Source organism: Gorilla gorilla, chromosome 1 (genome assembly GCF_029281585.2).
Source record: "Gorilla gorilla gorilla isolate KB3781 chromosome 1, NHGRI_mGorGor1-v2.1_pri, whole genome shotgun sequence".
Lineage (NCBI taxonomy): Eukaryota > Metazoa > Chordata > Mammalia > Primates > Hominidae > Gorilla > Gorilla gorilla.
In genome coordinates, this window is record NC_073224.2 from 217,350,260 (window position 1) to 217,371,642 (window position 21,383).

At 40.0% G+C, this 21,383-nt stretch overlaps 1 protein-coding gene across 5 annotated transcripts in view; it reads right to left on the reverse strand.

The window, feature by feature from the left end:
• Positions 1 to 21,383, reverse strand: part of ZBTB40 (zinc finger and BTB domain containing 40) — a 79,335-nt gene that overhangs the window by 34,919 nt on the left and 23,033 nt on the right. For all 5 annotated transcript variants that reach the window (XM_004024855.4, XM_004024856.4, XM_063701909.1 and 2 more), the window contains 2 exons: positions 5,589 to 6,353; positions 4,706 to 4,839 (listed from right to left, as the gene is read on the reverse strand). In XM_004024855.4, the coding sequence (XP_004024904.3) occupies positions 4,706 to 4,839; positions 5,589 to 6,285 (831 nt within the window). In that variant the 5' untranslated portion in view covers positions 6,286 to 6,353. The remainder of the gene's footprint in view (positions 1 to 4,705; positions 4,840 to 5,588; positions 6,354 to 21,383) is intronic.

Below are 21,383 nucleotides of genomic sequence, written 5' to 3' on the forward strand. Positions count from 1 at the left end.
TCACTGAGTTGCAAGCCACGCTCAATCCCTGGGGATGCTGAGTGCTGTTAATGGACACGTGATGCCAGCTAAATAAAAACAATTTTCAACCTCCAGAAAGTATCCCAGCCACTCACAAAATCATCCACTGTGTCTCACTGTATGCAGGTCTTGTTAGCTCCATGCTGTTCTCGATCTATAGCATCTCTGCTGCCTGCACGTCAGGAGGCAGACACATGTCAGAAAATACAGATGAGAGAACTGGAAAATGCCAGTGCCAGCGTCCTGTCCAACCCCTACCTTGCCTTTATTTGTTTGTTTTTACCCACATGAAAACTGGCACAAAGAGGCAAAACAACTTGCCTAAAGCCACAAAGCAAGTAAGTGGCAGTGTTGAAACTTGTTAGTGCTAATGTCCAGAAGAGTTAAACGATTCCTAAAACATAAAAAAGGCTGGGTGCGGTGGCTCATGCCTGTAATCCCAGCACTTTGGGAGGCCAAGGCGGGTGGATGGATCACCTGAGGTCAGGAGTTCGAGACCAGCCTGAACAATATGGTGAAACCCCGTCTCTACCAAAAATACAAAAATTAGCCAGGCATGGGTGTGCATGCCTGTAGTCCCAGCTACTCAGGAGGCTGAGGCAGGAGAATTGCTTGAACCCAGGAGGTGGAGGTTGCAGTGAACTGAGATTGCACCACTGCACTCCAGCCTGGGCAACAGAGCAAGATTCCGTCTCAAAAAAACAAAACAAAACAAAACAAAAAAAACCTAGCACAAAAACTGAAAAAAAGTATGAGTCTGGCTCTAAATAACAGTTTTACTCAGCTTAGCCAGAGGTCAGAAGTGACCTCTTAGGTCACTACTTGCTTTTCTAATGCGTAAGGGATATTACACTGATATAAAGACAGGCAGAAGACATGTTCCCATCCCAGCACCCAAGAGATTTCTCTTTAATAAGTTTTGGCTTTGATTTCTCACAATTCAAGTAGCCCAGCTTCTTCTCATGTTGCTGCAATCGCTGTTCAGGGAATGGCTTTGCCACCTTTCATCACTGATCTCAGGAAATAAAATAATCAGGACACTAGTTCATGGTGTCCTCTCTAAACTCAATCCTGCCCAGGTGCACACCTCACAGCTGTGTTTCAGAAACGGAATGACATATCCAGGAGCAGACTATTTTTAATGTTAAGCTGTTCTCAAGTTAAGATTAACTAAACAACAACCAATCACAGGACACCACTCAAAGCTCTTGGGGAGCTAAAAATGTATAAACAGAAAAACAAAATACCCCAAACTGTAAAATTGTACAGAAATGTGAAACAATGTTGTTCTAAGTGAACAGCTCTTAAATGCGCTCATTGCTGAAGCCTTATGGTGAAATCTGTAATTTGGCGACTCCTCTGCATACTTCCCCCAAAATAATCACACATGTGGCAGGATTTCTCTGCTGTCAAGATACTCTTTAAGGACAGGGATCAAGTCTTATTGAAGTTTCTCTGCCTAGCAAGCGGCTCAGTCTGGCACATATCAGTTGCTCAGTAAACATCTGCTAAATCAAAGGGTAAGCAAATGAGGAAAATGGGTATTCGATGGCCTCTCATGCCACTGAAAGGTGCCAGCACAGACATTATGACATCTGCCATCACACACTAAGAGTTTTGTAAGCCATTCACTTCTCCAACTATGCTTCTCAAAATGTAGTCTACAGGTTCCAAAACAGCAACCCATGGGGGAGCCTGTTAAATATGTAGATTCTCAAGTTCTAACACAGCCTAAGAATCAGACACCATGGAAATGAGTTCTGGAGGTATACATTTTAACAAGCACCTCAGATGATTTTTCTATACATTGCTAGAGACTGATTGCTACGTACTAGACACTACCCCTTCAGTACAGGAAGCTACTTCCTCTAGACACTGTTCTAGAAAGTGATTGCTTCAGACTAGACACTGCCCTTGCAGTTTAGGAAGCTACTTCCAAGTGGATGGTGGTACCTATCTGAAAGCATGCCTTACAAATTAAGCTTAAAGTAACAGCAAACCATCTCATGTGTCAGAGTAAATGGCCATGGCACCAGGATATTATAAGACATTCAGTGAAAAGGGGGTTTCAAGGTCTATTAGGTCTAAAAATACTGAGTTAATGTAAAAACAAACAACAGCAGTTGTTACCTACTGATCTCCTACTGAGTGCCTGGCATTTTACTATGAGTTTTATATAAATAATCGTAATTCACAATGACCCCATGATGTAGGTGATAGTATCCCCTTTTTACAAACGAGGACACTGAGGCTTATAAAGATGAAGCTGCCTAAAGTCACAATGCTAGTAAATAGTAGAGGTGGATAAATGAATTGTATATCCACACAATGCACACAACTCAGCAATAAGAAGGAATGAACACACAACACTAGGGGCGTACCTCTGTAGAATTCACAGAAAAAGAAAAAAGGAAAAAAAAAAAAACCATGGATGAATCTCAAGATACTTACGCTGAATGAAAGCCAGACAAAAAATACATACCATATGACTCCATTTATACAATACTCTAGAAAATACAAACTTATGTACAGTGACCGAAAGCAGACCAGCGGTTACCCAGGGCATGGGTAAGTGGAAGGGGCAGGAGAGAGGGGTAGTACACAGGGACAAGAAGAAACTTTTGGGGGTGATGGAGATGTTTACCATCTTAACTGTGGTGATGGTTTCAGGGCATATACCAAAACTAATCACACTGTACACCATACCTAGCTACAGGTTACTGCATGTCAGTCATCGCTCAACAAGGCTGTCTGAAACAAAGTATGAGAGAGAGACAGAGAGAGAGAGAAGTAGAGGCCCAAGTACAAAGCAGCATCTCCCTAACTCTCTATTTAATTTTATGTTCTTAAAGTATCTGTTCCCTTTTCTTTCTGAAGTTCAAAGATTATGGACTGTAACAGAATTGGCTTTAAAAACAGCCACCAAGTGATTTGCAGAGCTCCTACTCTGACCTCTAAAACTGAGGAAGAAATAACATAAGCCTATAATGATCACCAACAGCAAATCAGTGTTCTTTTGAAGTACTATTAATGATATTGCCATCAAAAGATTAGAACAAGAAATGGAAAAAAAGAAATGTTGAACGAATGCATGTATAACAGACATTTCTTCATCACCTGTTACATGCCACATACTTTTAGGTACCAATGTTAAAAAAATGCATAAGACACAGTTCAAGTAAGTATAAAGGTGACACTAATAACTTGAGTATTGCTGATCTAGGGAATAACGTTACTCCTCTGTAGCCAAAGTTAAGTGGAGAGGAAGCCTTAAGAGAAAATGAAGAGGTGTGTTTAGAAGCTATCAAGGTAACAAACTAATGACAAAAATGATGGATTGAACAGTTAAGAGAACACACAAGTGCAAAAATATAAAACCATAATGTCCTTCAGCATAATCAGTACAAAGAGTACCAAGGATTTATGACTTGAAACCTCCCAAAGAGAGTCATCAGGGTTAGCCTAGCCTTGTAAATAGCTTGTCTCCCAAGAAAACAATGTATAGCCGACTGTCAGTTAACACAACTAAAATAAATACTAGACCTTGAATTTGTTTTTTTAAAAAGTTGCTATGAATCAGGAAAACATTTAATTATTAGAAGGCATGTATTACTTGGATTAATACAAAATTGCCTATAGCAACATGGGAGGACCGACCCACACTACCCCCTACCAATCAGAGGAGCAAGCCTGCGGGGGCAGTGCCCTCTCGCTCTGCCAGCAGCCTCTCAGAAAGGGGAAGCAGGGCTGGGAGAAAAGGGAAATAAATGGAATCCTAAATTGGTTGTGGAGTCGAATCCTGCAGGGTCAGGTGTGAAGAATCAAGTATTGAGAGATCACACAGGTGGAAATGCGTCTCAGCTGAGTTACTTAAAAAAAGAGGTCAGCTAAGAAAGCATGATAGCCATTTGGCAGTTTCCTGTCAGGCGATTCCTAAACACTTATACATATATGCATCACTTTTACCCTGTTGGGAGGCAGTATAAACTCAGTGTGTAAGGGAGCAGCTCTAAAGTTAGAATGCTGAGGTTTCAATTCTGGCTCAGGGTCATATGAGCTCTGTGACCTTCACCAAATTACACCACCTCTTTGAGACAGTTTTCTCATGCATAAAACAGGACTTAACAATAATACTCACACTGATGATTTTTGTGAAAATTAAATGTGGTAACACATATGCCAAGCTTAATACAGGAAGTGTTCACTGAATGTTTACTATTACTGTTTTTATGTCTGAAAATGGCCACTGTTATTCCTAAATATTAGATGCAATTTACCAATAATTTATAAGTTTATATAAAGTCCTTTTTGTTCATGTTTTGAGTATCTGTTGTTTTGTTTTAATTTTAATGGTTTAAGTCTCAGGTTTGAGGTTATACATGGCTACCTTCTTAATCTTATCTGTGATTAATCAGGAGGAAATGGTATGATCAGTTAAGTATTCTGGATCAAAACTGGTTAGAAGCTAGGATTCTCCTGGTGATCAAGATGTAATATCATTTTGAAAGTATCCTGCCTAAGTACTTTTGCAAGACTGCCCTTTAGGGAATAAATGTCAAAAAAAAAAAAAATTAAAGTTTCAAAACATTGAAACCCTGGGCTATTTCTGCCCCATATAAAAAGTTAGTAAGGTATCCTGAGAACACTAAACTAGCAAACAAGTACAAAAGTCAGAGGTGCCTACCTCCTTCTGTGGACCTTTAATTTCTGAACACATTTCTAGTTTTTTTAAAACATCCTGGGTAACCATGAGTGCATCTGAGAAGATACCTTCATTTTCTAGAAGAAAATTCAGCTGGTAGTGTTTCCTTTCACATGCTAAATGTAGAACAAAATAAAATAAATCAGAAATTCATTACTTGAAATAAATTTTTACAAGTTTAAGCTGTCTGAGCACCTTCAGGTCATATACTGCACTTAACTGATCTCTGTCTAGCACATTAGTTATGAATAACAGACAACAGTATCTCTCACAGCTTCCTCCTTTGTGCTGTCCTCAGCCTGGTTAAAATAGCAGATAATCAGCAGGGCGTGGTGGCTCACGCCTGTAATCCCAGCACTTCGGGAGGCTGAGGCGGGTGGATCATGAGGTCAGGAATTCGAGACCAGCCTGGCCAACATGGTGAAATCCCATCTCCACTAAAAATACAAAAAATTAGCTGGGCGTGGTGGCGCATGCCTGTAATCCCAGCTACTCAGGAGGCTGAGGCAGGAGAATTGCTTGAACCCAGGAGGCGGAGGTTGCAGTGAGCTGAGATCATGCCATTGCACTTCAGCCTGGGCAACAGAACAAGACTCCGTCTCGAGAGAAAACAAAACAAAACAAAACAGATAATTATCGAAATGGTACATCATTATTCCAATACTGCTTTTCTGCTCTGTAGTTCATGTTTGGACTTTCAATGTTCAAAAACACAGACACTTTTAGAAGAATGGCCCAGTACGGTACTGCACTGAATTTTGGTTTTCTACCTAACAGTGGTCTTTGATAAATTTATTAATCAAACATTAAAACTGATAAAGATCATTGAAAACAGAAGGATGGAATATAAAACAATGACTGTTACCTGGTTCTGTGCTTGTCTTCTTTGCCTCACTAAAGGTTTGCACAGCAGGGGAGAGGGAACAAGCTTCAGCTGTAGTAGGAGTCTCCGCTGGGGTTTCTGCATTCCTCTGGCTCTCCTGGGCTGTGGGAGAATTCACACTCATCTCTTGTGAAACTGAATGGGCTGCTTCCTCAGTCTCAGCTTTCACAGGGCCCCCTGGAGTGGCAGCAAGCTCTGGGGAAGAATGAGGCTCTCCAGCACCTTCAGATGAAAGGATTTCTACTTGAGGCTTCTCTGGTTCCTTTCTGAATGTCTCTGAGGATGGCGCAGAGACATCCCTTACCACCTGACCCTGAACCGAGCAGTTTACAAGGCTGGTCAGAAGATTTTTGCAGCTAACAGCTACATCAAACATCTGTAGACTGTCTGCTAAGGAGATGATTTTGGAGAAGTTGTGCTTGCCCACAGGTAGTTTGCCCGTGTACATCATTTCCAACAAGAGCGCAAACTCCTCGGGGCTCACCACAGATGCATCGATGGAGATGGTATCTGTGTTATCCAGCAGGGTTTTGAACAGGAGGCTGGCAGCAGCCAGGACAAGCTTGTGAGCCCTGAAGTAAATGGTACCAATGGAGATGGTGCAATCACAGAACTGCTGCTCCTTGCACAGAGTGTACAGCTGCTGCAGCAGCTGCTGGCTGTAGTTGGGGAGCTCCATTGCATCAACTCTGCCCCAAGAACTGCTCTTCCTCTCCTCTCCTAGAGTTGGCTTTGGGAGGACAGGCCCTAGAGAAACCCACAAAATACCAGGTTAAAACTTCAAAAAACCATAGGGAAAGGCCTTGAATGAAACGCTAAATGAACAGAAAGGCATTTCACTCATTCATCCAACAAATGTTGCTTAATAGGAAGGGACAGTATGCCAGGTATACTATATCAGTAATGATCATTATCATTATGTGTTTAAATATATGAAAGAGACTGTGCATAATGCTTTGTATGGACGGTCTCATTTGATTCTCACAACAATTCAGTGGAAAAGATATTATTTCCTCCCCATTTTACAGATGAGATTGGAGCTTTGAAGGACCAAGAGAATCACCCTAAGGAAAAACAGCCATCTCACTGACTTCAAAGCTCTAACTACACTACCATTCCTGCTCCCAAAGAGCTCTCAGCCACCTAGAGGAGATAAATATGTAGACGGAGACTTACAATACAATGTCCTTGGCTTATTCAGTCTAGCCCTAACAATGGACGGAGGTCATCATTCTCTTCCTCTGAAAACACATTTTTCACTTGGTTCTCCTTTTCACTCACTAGCCATGCCTTCCCAGTCTCCTTGGTTGAGTCCTCTGCATCAGCGCAGCCTTTAAAGCTTGGAGTGCTCGAGGACCCAGTCATCCCGCCTCTTACCTTCCCTCTCTTCTGATTCCATAGCTTTGAAATATCATCTAAATGCTGACAGCTTTCAGATTTATGTCTCTGGCTCAGCCTGTTCCTCTGAACTCCTGATGTAGACCTCCAACTACCTATTCAACATCTCCAACTGGAACCTGGTTTCTGAAACGTAACATATCCAAAACTCTCCTGCCACTTTCCCACCTCACAGCAATTCTGCCCTTCTAGTTCTTCAGACTAAAACCAAGTCATCCTTGACTTTTGCTTTTTCTCATACGCTATATCCAATCCTTTATAAATCCTGTTGGCTCTACCTTCAAAACATATCCAAAATCCAACCGCTAATTTCCTTCACTGGCTCCTCTCTAGTCAGTCCAAACTGCCATCATCTCTTACCTAGATTACTGCAGCAACCTCCTAATTAGCCTCCATGCCTCCATCCTCCCCTACTGCTACCCCTACCTCATCCTATCTTCGACCCAGTAGGCGGAGCAATCTACTTAACACACAGCCAGATCTTGCTGCTTCTTTGCACAAAAAGCCCTAAATGGCTTCCAGTCTTAGAGTAAAAGTCAAAGTTCTTACAATGGCCTAGCAAGCCTTTAATCATGATCTGGCTGTCATCGGCTCCTAACCTCATCTTTTACCACTCACTCTCCCCCTCACCCATTCTGCTCTGAGAACTCTGCCTTCCTTGCTGACCTGGGAATATACTAAGCATGCTCTGTGTTCTCTGACTCAGAGCTGAGCATGCTTAGTATATCTGTGCCTGGCTGGCTGGCTCATTTCTACCAGCCCTTTGCTCAGAGGCCATGTTAGCAGTAAGGCCTTTCCTGACCATGTTTTTTCAACAAGCAACCTCCCCTCCAACCTCAGAACATCCCGCTCCTTCGTCTGCTTTGTTTTTCAGCATAGCACTTATCGCCTACTGACATACTATATTTTTATTTGTTATTATCTATCTTCCTTCACTAGAATGTAAGCTCCATTAGGGTAAGAACTTAATTTTATCACCTGCTGTATCCCAGTGCTTAAAATTCTGCTTAACACAAATACTGTTGATTACTTGGTAGAATGAATAAATAACTAAAAGGCAACATAATGATGGATTTGTACACACAAACACAGTTTGGGGGATAGGAGAGTCCAGGAGTTAAGAGTAAAGCTTTGAGGGAATAATAGCTGACCTGTGTCTTAAAAGATACGGATGCACAGATGAGGTAAAAAGAATGGGAGGAAAAGGCAATCCTGGCAGGGACGCCTGCATGAGGCATGCAGATAAGAAAACATCCCGTGGTAGCAGGCAGGAGGATTAGGAACTGAGATTATTACTGGAACATAAAGCAGGGAATAGGAGTGTTAAGAGATGAATCTGGAGAGGTAGGCAGGGGTGTTGGCCACAGAGGGATATATAGGCCACGCTTACCAGCTTGGAGGTTATCCTAAAAGCAATGAGCAGCCATTGAGGCGTTTGAAAGGCTTTAAGCAGCAAAGTCATGTGGTCAGATATGCATTTTAAATATACCACCTAAGTAACATGTGTACAGAATTTGAGGGGGATAATGCTGGAGACGGGCTCTATTATTGCAGGAGAACAGGAGAAAATCAATGAGGGCTTCAAGCAGGAGAACTGGTAATAGGAGAGAGCCAAAAAACATTGCGAAAGTATAGCTGTCATGACTTAGGGACTGAATGGATATGAAGGATGGAGAGAAACAATTCCCAGGTTCCTGGCTTGGTGAGCGGGTGGATGATAAGATGATCCAGATAATAGAAGAACAGACAGTTTAGGGGAAGAGACATCTAGTTCAGTTTTGGGTTTGAGGATCTTATCTTTGAGGATGTTTGAGGAAATTATATAATCTCACTTGTAAAAGAAAAAAGTACGCTAAGAAAAGGGCGGAAAGACATATGTCAAAAAACCAGTAATTGCTTTTGTTAGAGGATTATGGATGATTCTCTTTCCACTCCACCATTTCCACATTTACTGACACTGAAATTGACAGATAAAAATATAAATAAAAATATTTCAGAGTTCCAGTTTCCATTCTGGTATGTCAGGAGCTTAGAAGTCACCACGTCCTAAAAGCAAACAGACTGAACAAACTGAAAAATCAACAACTCTTCTTTAATTCGTCAGAAAAGAAAGGTCACAGGGCAAATCACTGTTCCTAAAATTAGAGACAGACAGGCAGACACAGAGAATCACAACATAATGAACAAAAAACACAAGCCAGGCGCAGCAGCTCACGCTTGTAATCCCAGCACTTTGGGAGGCTGAGGCGGGCGGATCACTTGAGGTCAGGAGTTCGAGACCAGCCTGGTCAACATGGCAAAACCTCGTCTCTACTAAAAATACACAAATTAGTCAGGCATGGTGGCGGGCACCTGGAACCCCAGCTATTCAGAGGCTGAGGCAGGAGAATAACTTGAACCTAGGAGGCAGAGGCTGCAGTGAGCCCAGATCATGCCACTGTACTCCAGCCTGGGCAACAGAGGGAGACTCCGTCTCAAAAAACAAAACAAAACAAAAACAACGTATGAACAAACGCCTCTGTAGGAACAAGTGCCAGGTTAAGAAAACCTCAACTGCAATCGAATCACTGGAGGCTCAGTGTGCACAACTCTGAGAGTTAAAAACTCTGGGGGGGACTCAGTCATAGGGGCCCCCCAACACTTCTGTGAGCTTTACCTCCTAGAGCTCTAACAAGTCCTCACAATGAATAGTGAAGAAAAATCCCCTCTTGCTTCCAGCAGCGGGAGAGGGAAAAGGAACCATTTTGAAATCTGCCAGAGCACTCTGTTTTTAACAAGGCCTGCCTTCAAGAAAACTATTTTACTAGAGCCTAACTGGCTACAGTTTTCTCAGAGCCTAACCTACCTAGAGAAAAACAAATACCCCACTCCAGCTCCCTCTAGCCATCCTGTACCATCTAAGGAGCAAAAAAGCCTGAGAGCACTTGGGAAGTTCACAGCCCAGGGGCACAAGCTCACCAAAAGATTGAGACTGAATCCCAGGACTACAGAAAGCTTCTCCTCCCCTGCACCCTACTACCACATCACTAAAGGCCTAGCTATAGCAGTTCCTTTTATGCAGTACATCATGTCCACCTTTCAACAAAAAATTACAAGGCATACTAAAAGACAAACAAACAGACAAAACCCAAAAACAGTTTGGAGAGACAGAGCAAACTTCAAAACCAGACTCAGATAAAGCAAGAATGTCCGAATTAGCACACCAGGATTTTTTTTTAAGACTATGATTAAATAGCCAGGGGCTTTAATGGAAAAAGTACAAAACATGTAAGAATAGATGGATAATGTAAGCAGAGAAATGGAAATTCTAAGAAAGAATCAAAAAGAAATGCTAGAGATAAAAAACACCATAACAGAAATGAAGACTGCCTTTGATGAGCTCATTAGTAGACTGGACACGACTGAGGAAAGAATCTCTTAGCTTGAAGACGTAACAATCCAAAACGAAAAAGCAAAGTAAAAAAAGAAGAAGAAAACAGAACAGAATATCTAACAGTGGGAAGACTAGAAAAGAAATAACTAATGCAAAATGGGGACACCAGAAGGGGAAGAGAGAAAAGCAGCAATATTTGATGCAGTAATGACTGAGAATTTCCCCAAATTAATGACAGACACCACATCACAGATCCAGGAAACTCAAGACATTAAGCCTAGGCATATAGTTTTCAAATGTCAGAAAATCAAAGATGGCCATGGTAACAAAGAAAAAAAAAAATAGACAATACAATTTATTAATATCAGTATCACTGTATACCCCATATACATTAAAAATATAAGGTAATTTATGAATGTCCAGAAATATAACCTAAATAAAATGATCCAATTCCTTGAACGATGCAATCTGTCAAAACTCACACACGCAGCAATAGACTATCTGAACAGGCCTATATCTATTAAAGAAGGTGAATCAATAATAACCTCCTCAAAGTGGAAGCAACAGGCCCAGATGTATTCACCAATGAGTTCCACCCAATATTTAAGAAAGAAATTATACCAATTCTCTACAAACTCTTCCAGAAGATAGAAGCAGAGGGAATATTTCCCAACTCATTCTTTGAGGCCAACATTAACCCTCTACCAAAACCACACAGAGACATTACAAGAAAAGAAAACCACAGACCAGTATCTCTCGTTAAGATAGATGCAAAAATCCTCAACAAAATATTAGCAACTTGACTCTAACAATGCCTAAAGAGAATTATACATCATAGCCAAATGGGACTTCTCACAGGTATGCAAGGCTGGTTCAACATTCAAAATCAATTAATGTAATCCATCGCATCAACAGGCTAAAGAAGAAAAATCACGTGAACATGTCAACAGAAAGCTGCAGAAAAAGCATCTGGCAGAAATCCAATGCCCATTCATGATAAAAAACTCCAACAAACTAGAAATAGAGGCAAACTGCCTCAACTTCATAAAGAACATCTACAAAAAACCTACAGCTGACATCACTCATAACGGTGAGAAACTCGAAGTCTTCCTGCTGGGATTATAAACAAGGCTGGGATATCCCAGTTCACCACTGATCTTAAACACTGTACTGGAAGTCCCAGCTAATGCAACAAGACAAGAAAAGGAAATAGAAGGTATACTGATTGGGAAGGAAGTTAAAACTGTCTTTGTTTGCAGACTACATGATTATCTTTACAGAAAATTAAAGAGAAATGACAAAAAACCTCCTGGAACTAATAAGAGATTATAGCAAAGTTGTAAGACATAAGGTTAATATACAAAAGCCAATTGTTTTCCTATATACCAGCAATAAGGTAGAATTTGAAATTAAAAACTTTACCATTTACACTAGCACCCCAAAAAGAGAAATACTTAGGTATAAATCTAACAAAATATGTACAAGATCTATATGAAGAAAACAACAAAATTCTGATGAAAGGTATCAAAGAACTTTAAAAATGGAGAGATATCCCATGTTGTTAGATAGAAATATTCAATATTTTCAGAGACTCAGATCTTCCCCATGACCAAAATAGCTAACTCAATATTGAAGGAGAAGACTGAAGTTGGAGGACTGATACTGACTTCAACATTTACTATTTTAAAGCTACAATAATGAAGACAATGTGGTATTGGTGAAAGAATAGACAAGTAGACCAGTGTAACAGAACAGAAAGCCCAGAAACAGACCCACACAAATATAGTCAATTCATCTTTGACAAAGGAGCAAAGCCACTAAAATGAAGCAAAGAGTATCTTTTCAACAAGTGATGCTGGAACCAACTGGACATTCACATACAAAAAAATGAATCTAGACATAGACCTTACACCCTTCACAAAAATTAACTTAAAATACATCAGAGACCCATATGTAAAATACAAAATTATAATTCCTAGAAGTTAACATAGGAGAAAACTTAGTTGACTTTGGCTATGGCAGTCTTTTTAGGTACAACACCAAAGGCACAATCCATGACAGAAATAAATTTTGCTCCATGAAAGACAATGTCAAAAGAATGAAAAGACAAGCCACAGACTGGGAGAAAATATTTGCAAAAGACACACCTGATAAAAGACTATTATCCAAAATACACAAAGAACTCTCAAAACTCAACAATAAGAAAACAAACAACCCAATTAAAAAATAGCAGAAGACCTGAACAGACACCTCATCAAGGAAGATATGCAGATGACAAATAAGCACATGAAAAGATGTTGTACATGGTATGTCTTTAGAGAATTGCAAATTAAAACAACAAGATACCATCACACACCTATCAGAATGACCAAAATCCAAAACACTGGCAATACTAAATGCTGACGAGGATGTAGAGAAACAGGAACTTTCATTCAATGCTGGTGGGAATGCAAAACAGTACAGACATTCTACAGATTAACAGTTTCTTACAAAACCAAACATACTCCTGCCACATGATCTAGTAATCACATTCCTTGGTAATTAACAAAAGGGGGTGAAGACTTATGGCCACACAAAAGCCTACACATGATGCTTATAAAGCAGCTTTAGTCATAATTGCCAAAATTTGGAAGCAATCAAGAAGTAGATATAATGAATAAACTGTGGTACATCCAGACAATGGACTAAAAAGTGCTAAAAAGATATGAGACATAAAGCCATGAAAAGACAGGGAGGAAACTTAAATGCATATTTCCTTTTTTTTTTTTTTGAAACGGAGTCCCGCTCTGTCGCCCGGGCTGGAGTGCAGTGGCGTGATCTCGGCTCACTGTAAGCTCCGCCTCCTGGGTTCACACCATTCTCCTGCCTCAGCCTCCCGAGTAGCTAGGACTACAGGCGCCCGCCACCACGCCCGGCTAATTTTTTTGTATTTTTAGTAGAGACGGGGTTTCACCGTGTTAGCCAGGATGGTCTCAATCTCCTGACCTCGTGATCCACCTGCCTTGGCCTCCCAAAGTGCTGGGATTACAGATTACAGGCGTGAGCTACCGCGCCCGGCCTTAAATGCATATTTCTAAGTGAAAGAAGTCAATCTGAAAATGCTACATACTTTATAATTCCAAATATATGACGTTCTGGAAAAGGTAAATATATAGATAGTAAAAAAAGACCAGTGATCGCCAGGCGTTAGAGGAGAGGGAGGGATGAATAAGCAAAGCACAGAGGATTTTTAGGGCAGTGAAATTATTCTTCATGAATCTACAATGGCAAATATAGGTCATTATACATTTGTCAAAACCCACAGAATGCACAACACCAACAGTGAACCCTGATGTAAACTATGGACTCCGGGTAAGAATTATGTGTCAATGTAGGTTCATCAATTATAAGAAATGTACCAATATGGTGTGAGACATGGATGGTGGGACAGGTTGTGCATGTGTGGAGAATGGGAGTGGGGAGGGATCTGCAAACCCTCTGTAATTTCCGCTTAATTTTGCATGTACCTCAAACTGCTCTAAAAAATAGTTTATTAATTAAAATAAAGATTTGCTGAAATAAATATAAATGTTTCAGTTCTAACTACCCCAAGCCCCTTCTATACCATGTACCTAATATTGGGCATTCATGAATTCATATGATTGTTTTCAGCTTGCTCAAAGAAAATCTTTAAGAATGTCTACCCCTACTTTTTGAATAGTCTGTTTTAATCTATATTATAAAAATGCACATATATTTTTAAACAAATGAAGAACAGTCCTAGGAGGTAAGTGGCTTTTATCTAATAGAAGTAGCTCTAGTAGGCGACTGGAATTTTTATCTCTTGGTGTTTTATGGAAAGAGGAGGGAAAATTCCATAAGATTTAAAACTAGAAAAACATTTTTTTCTAGTTTTAATATTTAAATAAATATTTAAATTACTATTTGAGAAAAATCTGAACAAGAATTCAATTTGCAAATAACAAAAGACCATAAACAGGCACTGATGAGGTTTTTCTAAGAAACAAATTACACCAATGTAATGTGATTTTTTTTTTTTTTTTTGGTAAAACAAGACATAAGTCTTATGGATTACAGTAAACCAAAAGACTTACCTGGACATACATTAGATCTTTTTAAACATTCTTATTAGTAAGAAACAAGTGACTGGAATTATATTTTCGGGATAGACTCAAACTTAAAAGGTTGCTTTTAAGTTTCTGGGGAGGGTACCCACATCAGATTAAACAAGAGAAGATTCACCCAAGATGCAGAGGGAGATATTTCGAGCATTATGTGGTCAGAGCTATTTAATGTTTTTGTGAACAACTAAATAAGAAGAGAAAAAGAAAAACTTCAGCAGAATGAGCAACTGGGCAAGGTTAAAAAGAAAACTGAACCTAATTATCTGGCTTACCAATATATAGATACTAAAAAGATGATTATAAGCTTGAGCAATGAAAGGAAAATGGGAACCGTTAAGGCCTAAAACATTCAAGGGTGGTCAATGGCTACATAATGAATCTAAGTTGGCAATGTCTAAAATTGAAAATTTACTGAGATTAATGCAATAATAATTAAAAAACAGACTTTTGGCAAAATGGCACACTGAGCTGAAGTAAATGGCTCTTTTTCTCCCACTACAAATACACAGAAATGCTGGATAAAACATAAAAATGCTTTTAAAATACATAGGCTTGAAAAAAAATTAAAGAAAAGAAATCCCTAGGTACCTGAAATCAAAGAAACATCAAAATCAAAGCTAGAACAGTAAGTGGGAATTGAGACCATGGTGGCCTACAGGGGTTTCAAACTCCTGTACAGGCCCTAAACTGCAAGGAGGAAGCATTAATACTCACATGGAGACTGCAAATGTAGCTTCAGGCAGGTAGAAGGTGGGGAGTTAGCACTGAGACCCTTGCATAAAGCCCAGAGCCTCAAATGCTGATCCTTCCTTGATATCCAGTCTCAAAAATCTGCTCACTGGCTCAGGGAAACAGCAATAAAAGTTGCTTATTATCTAGGCCATCAGCAGGAAAAAAGGTAAAATGCATGTCTATGCCATACAGAGGTATAGCATCCAAATTTATACTCTGTATCATACAGGAATCTCAAGTCAAGAAATTAACATAAAAACTGGTCTCTAGCATGCAGCAGAAAAAACACAGGGACTCACATAGAGAAAAAGAAAAACACAGAAAAGGGCAGGGCGCGGTGGCTCACGCCTGTAATCCCAGCACTTTGGGAGGCCGAGGCGGGCAGATCACGAGGTCAGGAGATCGAGACCATCCTGGCTAACACGATGAAACCCCGTCTCTACTAAAAATACAAAAAACAACAACAACAACAACAACAATGACACAGAAAAGAAGCTCATAATTACAAACCACATGAGGAAGACCTGGATGTGAAAAGTAAATCTATAAAAGCTAATAGCAGAAAATGTCAGAGGGGACCTTTGAAACAGGTAAGGCAAAGACTTCTGAAACAATGCCCCGAAAGCTGAAAAAAGAAAATAAATTTGACTGTATAGGTATTAAAGGTTTCTGTCAAAGGATACTAGAGACAGATGGACAAATGACAGAAATGGCAGATATTTGCAAAGTTTCAAGGCAACAAGGAATTGATATCTAGAATATATAAGAAATTCCTGGCTGTGCGCGGTGGCTCACGCCTGTAATCCCAGCACTTTGGGAGGCCGAGGCAGGTGGATCACTCGAGGTCAGGAGTTCAAGACCAGCCAGCCAACATGGTGAAACCCTGTCTCTACTAAAAATATAAAAACTAGCTGGCGTTGGGGGGGGGGGGGGGTGCCTGTAATCCCAGCTACTCAGAAGGCTGAGGCAGGAGAATTGCTTGAACCCAGGAGACGGAGGTTGCAGTGAGCTGACACGGTGTTACTGCACTCCAGCCTCAGCGACAGAGTGAGACTCTGTCCCAAAAAAAAAAAAAAAAACAAAGAACTTACAGGACTACAAAATTAAGTCACTGAAATCCATCAATGGATGAATAGATTAGATGAAGCTAAAGAAAAAATGTGTGATTAGGAAGAAAAGTCTGAGAAAACTTCTTAGAAGGTAGTAGTTAAAAAGAAAATATGAAAAAGAGGTTAAGGGACATAGAAGATAAATGAGAGAGCCAAACATGCATCTAACAGGTGTTCCAGCTGGAGACACTGGAGAACATGTGGGAGAAGCAATTTGAAGACATATCTAGGAATTTTCTAGAATTAAAGAATGAGTTTTAAGAATAAAAGCTTCAAAACATCAACACAGAAAAAGATATTTAAGCAAACCAAGAGAAAACACATTACTTACAAAAGAATGACAACTAGGCTGATACAGACTTCTCATTAATAATAATAGATGTAAAAAGAAAATGGAGCAACAGTTTTCAAATATTAAGGAAAACACCAATCAACCAAGTATTTATATGATAAACTATCAGGTCAGGCTGACTTTATAAACAAACATAAAAGACTCAGAGACTGTCACTGAAAGAATTACTATAAGAAGGAAACTGAACCAGAAAGAAGGGATAAATATGCTAAGAAAAAAATAGCAAGCAGCAAACAAAAGAATTATCAAACATCATCTCCACTAAAATAATTAAAATCAGAAAGACTGATAACACCAAATGTTGGTGAGAACATTGAGTGACCAGAACTCTCATACACTGTTGGTGGAAGTGTAAAATGGTACACCTACTTGAAGAACAGATTGGCAATTTCTTATAATGAAGACTGAACTATTATACATGCAAGAACACAGATAAAATTTTAAAAACATGTTATGTCAAAGAAGCCAGAAACAAAAGAGTACATACTATATGATCCAACTTATAGAAAGTAGAAATACAGGCAAAACTAATCTACCATGATAAAAATCAGACAGTGGTTCTAGAGGTGGTGTGAGTAGTAAAAACATTAAATGTAAAGAGACACCAAGAAACTTTCCATGAGAATGGAAAAATGTTCTACATCTTATTTTGGGTCATGGTTACAAGAGTAGATATTTGTCAAAACTCTTCAAATAGAACAGTTAAGATTATTGTAATGTATGTTAATTATATCTCAATTTAAAAATTACTTAATATGTTAATATATCTAAAATGCACCAACATCTAAAAATGAGTATGGGAAGGGGAGATTAAAAACAAAGTAGAATAATGACAATCATAGTAGCTACCACATAATGAGTGCTTACTATGTGCCAGGCACTGTTCTAAATGCTTTGCGTATATTAACTCATTTAATCCTTTCAACAACCCTATGAAGTGGGTACTCATCATCTCCATTTTATAGGTAAGAAAATTATAGCACAGAGCCGGGCGCGGTGGCACACGCCTTAATCCCAGCACTTTGGGAGGCCGAGGTGGGCAGATCACGAGGTCAGGAGATCAAGACCATCCTGGCTAACACGGTGAAACCCCATCTCTACTAAAAATATAAAAAATTAGCCGGACGTGGTAGCAGGCACCTGTAGTCCCAGCTACTCAGGAGGCTGAGACAGGAGAAAGGCGTGAACCCAGGAGGCAGAGCTTGCAGTGAACCAAGACGGCACCACTGCACTCCAGCCTGAGCGACAGAGCGAGACTCTGTCTCGAAAAAAAAAAAAAGAAAATTATAGCACAGAGAGGTTACATAACTCACTCAGGGCCACACGGCTAGTATGTGGCAGTGTGGGGTTCAAAATTGGGCAGTCTGACACGGAGTTCTGTACTGTTAAACACTGTAATCCACTGTCTCTCTGAAATTAAAAATCAACAACAACACAAAAAGTGAGAGAAACTAAAGTTAGGATGTTCTAAGAGTCAAGGACGACAAAATAACACCTTTAGCCTCTGTTAAGTAAACTATGTACGTTTATGTACAAGGATACAAGGGAATAGAAACTGAATATTTACAAACAAGAGGTATAAAAGAGAATAAAGAAAATGTGATTAATCCAGTAGTAGGTGGGAAAGGGGAAGAAGAAAGGCAAGAAAAGTACGGTAAACAAAAAACAAATGAAGATGGCTGGGCACGGTGGCTCACGCCTGTTAATCCCAGCACTTTGAGAGGCCGAGGCGGGAGGATCACTTGAGATCAGGAGTTTGAGACCAGCCTTTTAATAAGAGACTTTAATATTTATTTATTGTGATGAGTAATATATTTGGACTTATTTCTACCATCTTAATTAGCTTTCTTTCTTTTCTTTTCTTTCTTTTTTTTTTTTTGAGACAGAGTCTCGCTCTGTTGACCAGGCTGGAGTGCAGTGGCACGATCTCAGCTCACTGCAACCTCCGCTTCCCGGGTTCAAGCTATCTTCCTGCCTCAGCTGCCCGAGTAGCTGGGACTACAGGCGCGTGCCACCATGCCCAGCTAATTTTTGTATCTTTAGTAGAGACGGGGTTTCACCACGTTGGCCAGGATGGTCTCGATCTCTTGACCTCGTTATCTGCCCACCTTGGCCTCCCAAAACTGTATTTCTTAAAAGCCAGCTCTATGTTGCTTATTAGTGTGTGGGTGTATTTACACTTAAAACAGTGCCTAGCATATTGTTAAGCACTGTATGTGTTAGCTCTTATTATTGGCTCCGAGAAAGGCTATGAAATCATCCTCATTAAACAGTTTTGAAACTAGCCATCTGACTTGATACCTTAAGTATTTATCTGTAAATAAACAATTAAACTAGAATCTGTACATACCACTTTCAGGAACACAATTCTGTTATTAAATAAATATATATAATCATGAGGGATACATTAGTGATTTGGGGGCTATGGAAATACACTATACAGGCTAAACTATATTTTGCTCATGTCCCAACTGAAATGTAAAAGTCTCTAATATATATTTTACTGTTTCTGCCTAACTTTCTTTGTAAGGAAGTAAATGGAGGAGACAGAATATAGCACTAGATGTCATGTCATGTGGTGAAAGGGCACTTTCCGGAGGTAAGAAAGCATAGTGGAACACTGCATGTTGGAATCTCGAAGTCATGTAGACTCAGGTATAGAGGGAACCTATTTATGTTATTAAGTACTTAACTGAATTGCTAGGCTTGAGAAAATTGTCAAAGGTCCCATGGGAAGAACGTTTAAGCAACAGAAGAGTACCAGAAAGATGAATGTTCCTCAAAGGAACAATATTAAAGCCTCAAGAAAAGACTATACTGATATAGAATAAAGATACTTAGAAAGAGGAAACTTAATTGGCTGAACCAAGTGCCGCATAATGACCCAAAACACAAATGGGAATTCAACACAAAGTAGAAACTAGGCCAGCTTTCCAAAAGGAGCACAAAGAATATTTATTCATTTAAATTTTTATTCTGTCTACTTCCAAAAAGGATTTGAAAGTTTGAGGGCTGGGCGTGGTGGCTCACGCCTGTAATCCCAGCACTTTGGGAGGCTGTGGTGGGCGGATCACTTGAGCCCAGGAGTTTAAGACCAGCTTGGGCAACACGGCAAAACCCCATCTCTAAAGAACACACAAAAAACTAGCCAGGTGTAGTGGCATGTGACTGTAGTCCCAGCTACTCGGGAGGCTGAGGTGGGGGATCACTTGAACCTGGGAGGCAGAGGTTGTAGTGAGCTGAGATCACGCCATTGCACTCCAGGTTGACAGAGTAAGACTGTCTCAAAAGAAAGTTTGAGGATCCTCTAAGTTATAAGGAAACAACAGTCATACACAGGAGAAAAACCAGAAAAAGTACAAGTGAGAACTAAGTTTGTACAAAACATGGAATCCCTTTAATGAGGGAGGAAAATAATACTAAATATTTACAGTCTCAATCTACGTTGCTTAAATCAATAAAGTGGATGTTCTGTAATCCGCAATTGCTGGCAAGTTCCCTAACAAGACAAAAGCCTTTGCCGCTACTACTAGAGGGTAAGGGGCTCTCTTCTGTGCCTCAGGGAACTGGACCTGATATTCTCCAATTTATTGTACTAATTCTCCCCTAAGTCTTCAGCCAGCAATACACACATGTCCTCATACCAGTCAGTGGTAACATACATACATAATTAACTATTTGTGGGTCAACTGCCCACCATTTACTCAGTACCTTGCTAGGTGCTGTGTGGGAGCAAAAGGAAAGGTAAGTAAAACAAGATCCTTGTCCACAGGGAGATGGTAATCCAATCCTGAATCCAACACTGGAATGATTGAAAAGAAAACTCTTAAAAGAACTCAATCCACAAGAGACAAGAAGAGGAAAAGGAAGAAAAGGACAGAAGAAAAAAACAGATTAATCCCAGTGAGTGGCAAGGGAAGGACTAGGGCTGGTAATTTCAAGGTTCAATTTCAACAGACAAGGTGAAAAGAAAAAGAATTGCAGACAAAGGAAGAAACATGAACCCAGACCTAAAGAGACATACTTGGCACATATGCTGGAAATAACATATGCTTGCAGGCAACTGGCACCGCACCTGGCTTTGGAAAGGCACCTGATAAGTAACTGCTATCGCTGTTATGGACACTGGGATGGCCAGAGGTAGATCTCCAAAAACACCCATGTAAGAGGAAGTATGGAGCACGAGTCCAGACAATAGCAGAGGAACTTAAATGCCTGCTTTCTGAGAAAGGCACACTGAACTAGGAACAGCATAATTTAAGCAGAGCTTTGCTAGTGACCAGCAGAATGGACTAATAAGGGAAACACATTAGCACTAGGAAGGAGTAACAGGCTTCATATATATATTGCCTCCCAATAAACAATTGGAGGTTCATGAAGCAAAAGCTAGACCCATCTCTGCCTGGATTTCCGTATTTCAATATCCAAGAGAGAAAAGTCATTCTAATTCTTGATCAAGGTCTTCGATTCTGTCTCCCCTAACAATTCTGCACCCTCCTATGGGCAGACCTATCCCGTGGTCTGAGACATCTTTTTGGGTGTTCCAGCTTGATGCAACCTTACCTGTTCGTTTTTTTTTATTGTTGGTACTGGTAATCCCTATCTTCTGAATAAAATCTTGACTTCTATTTTGAGGCCTGGGCTCTGCTGGAACCAGAAAGCTGAAAGGGACCTTGGAGAGCCCTATTC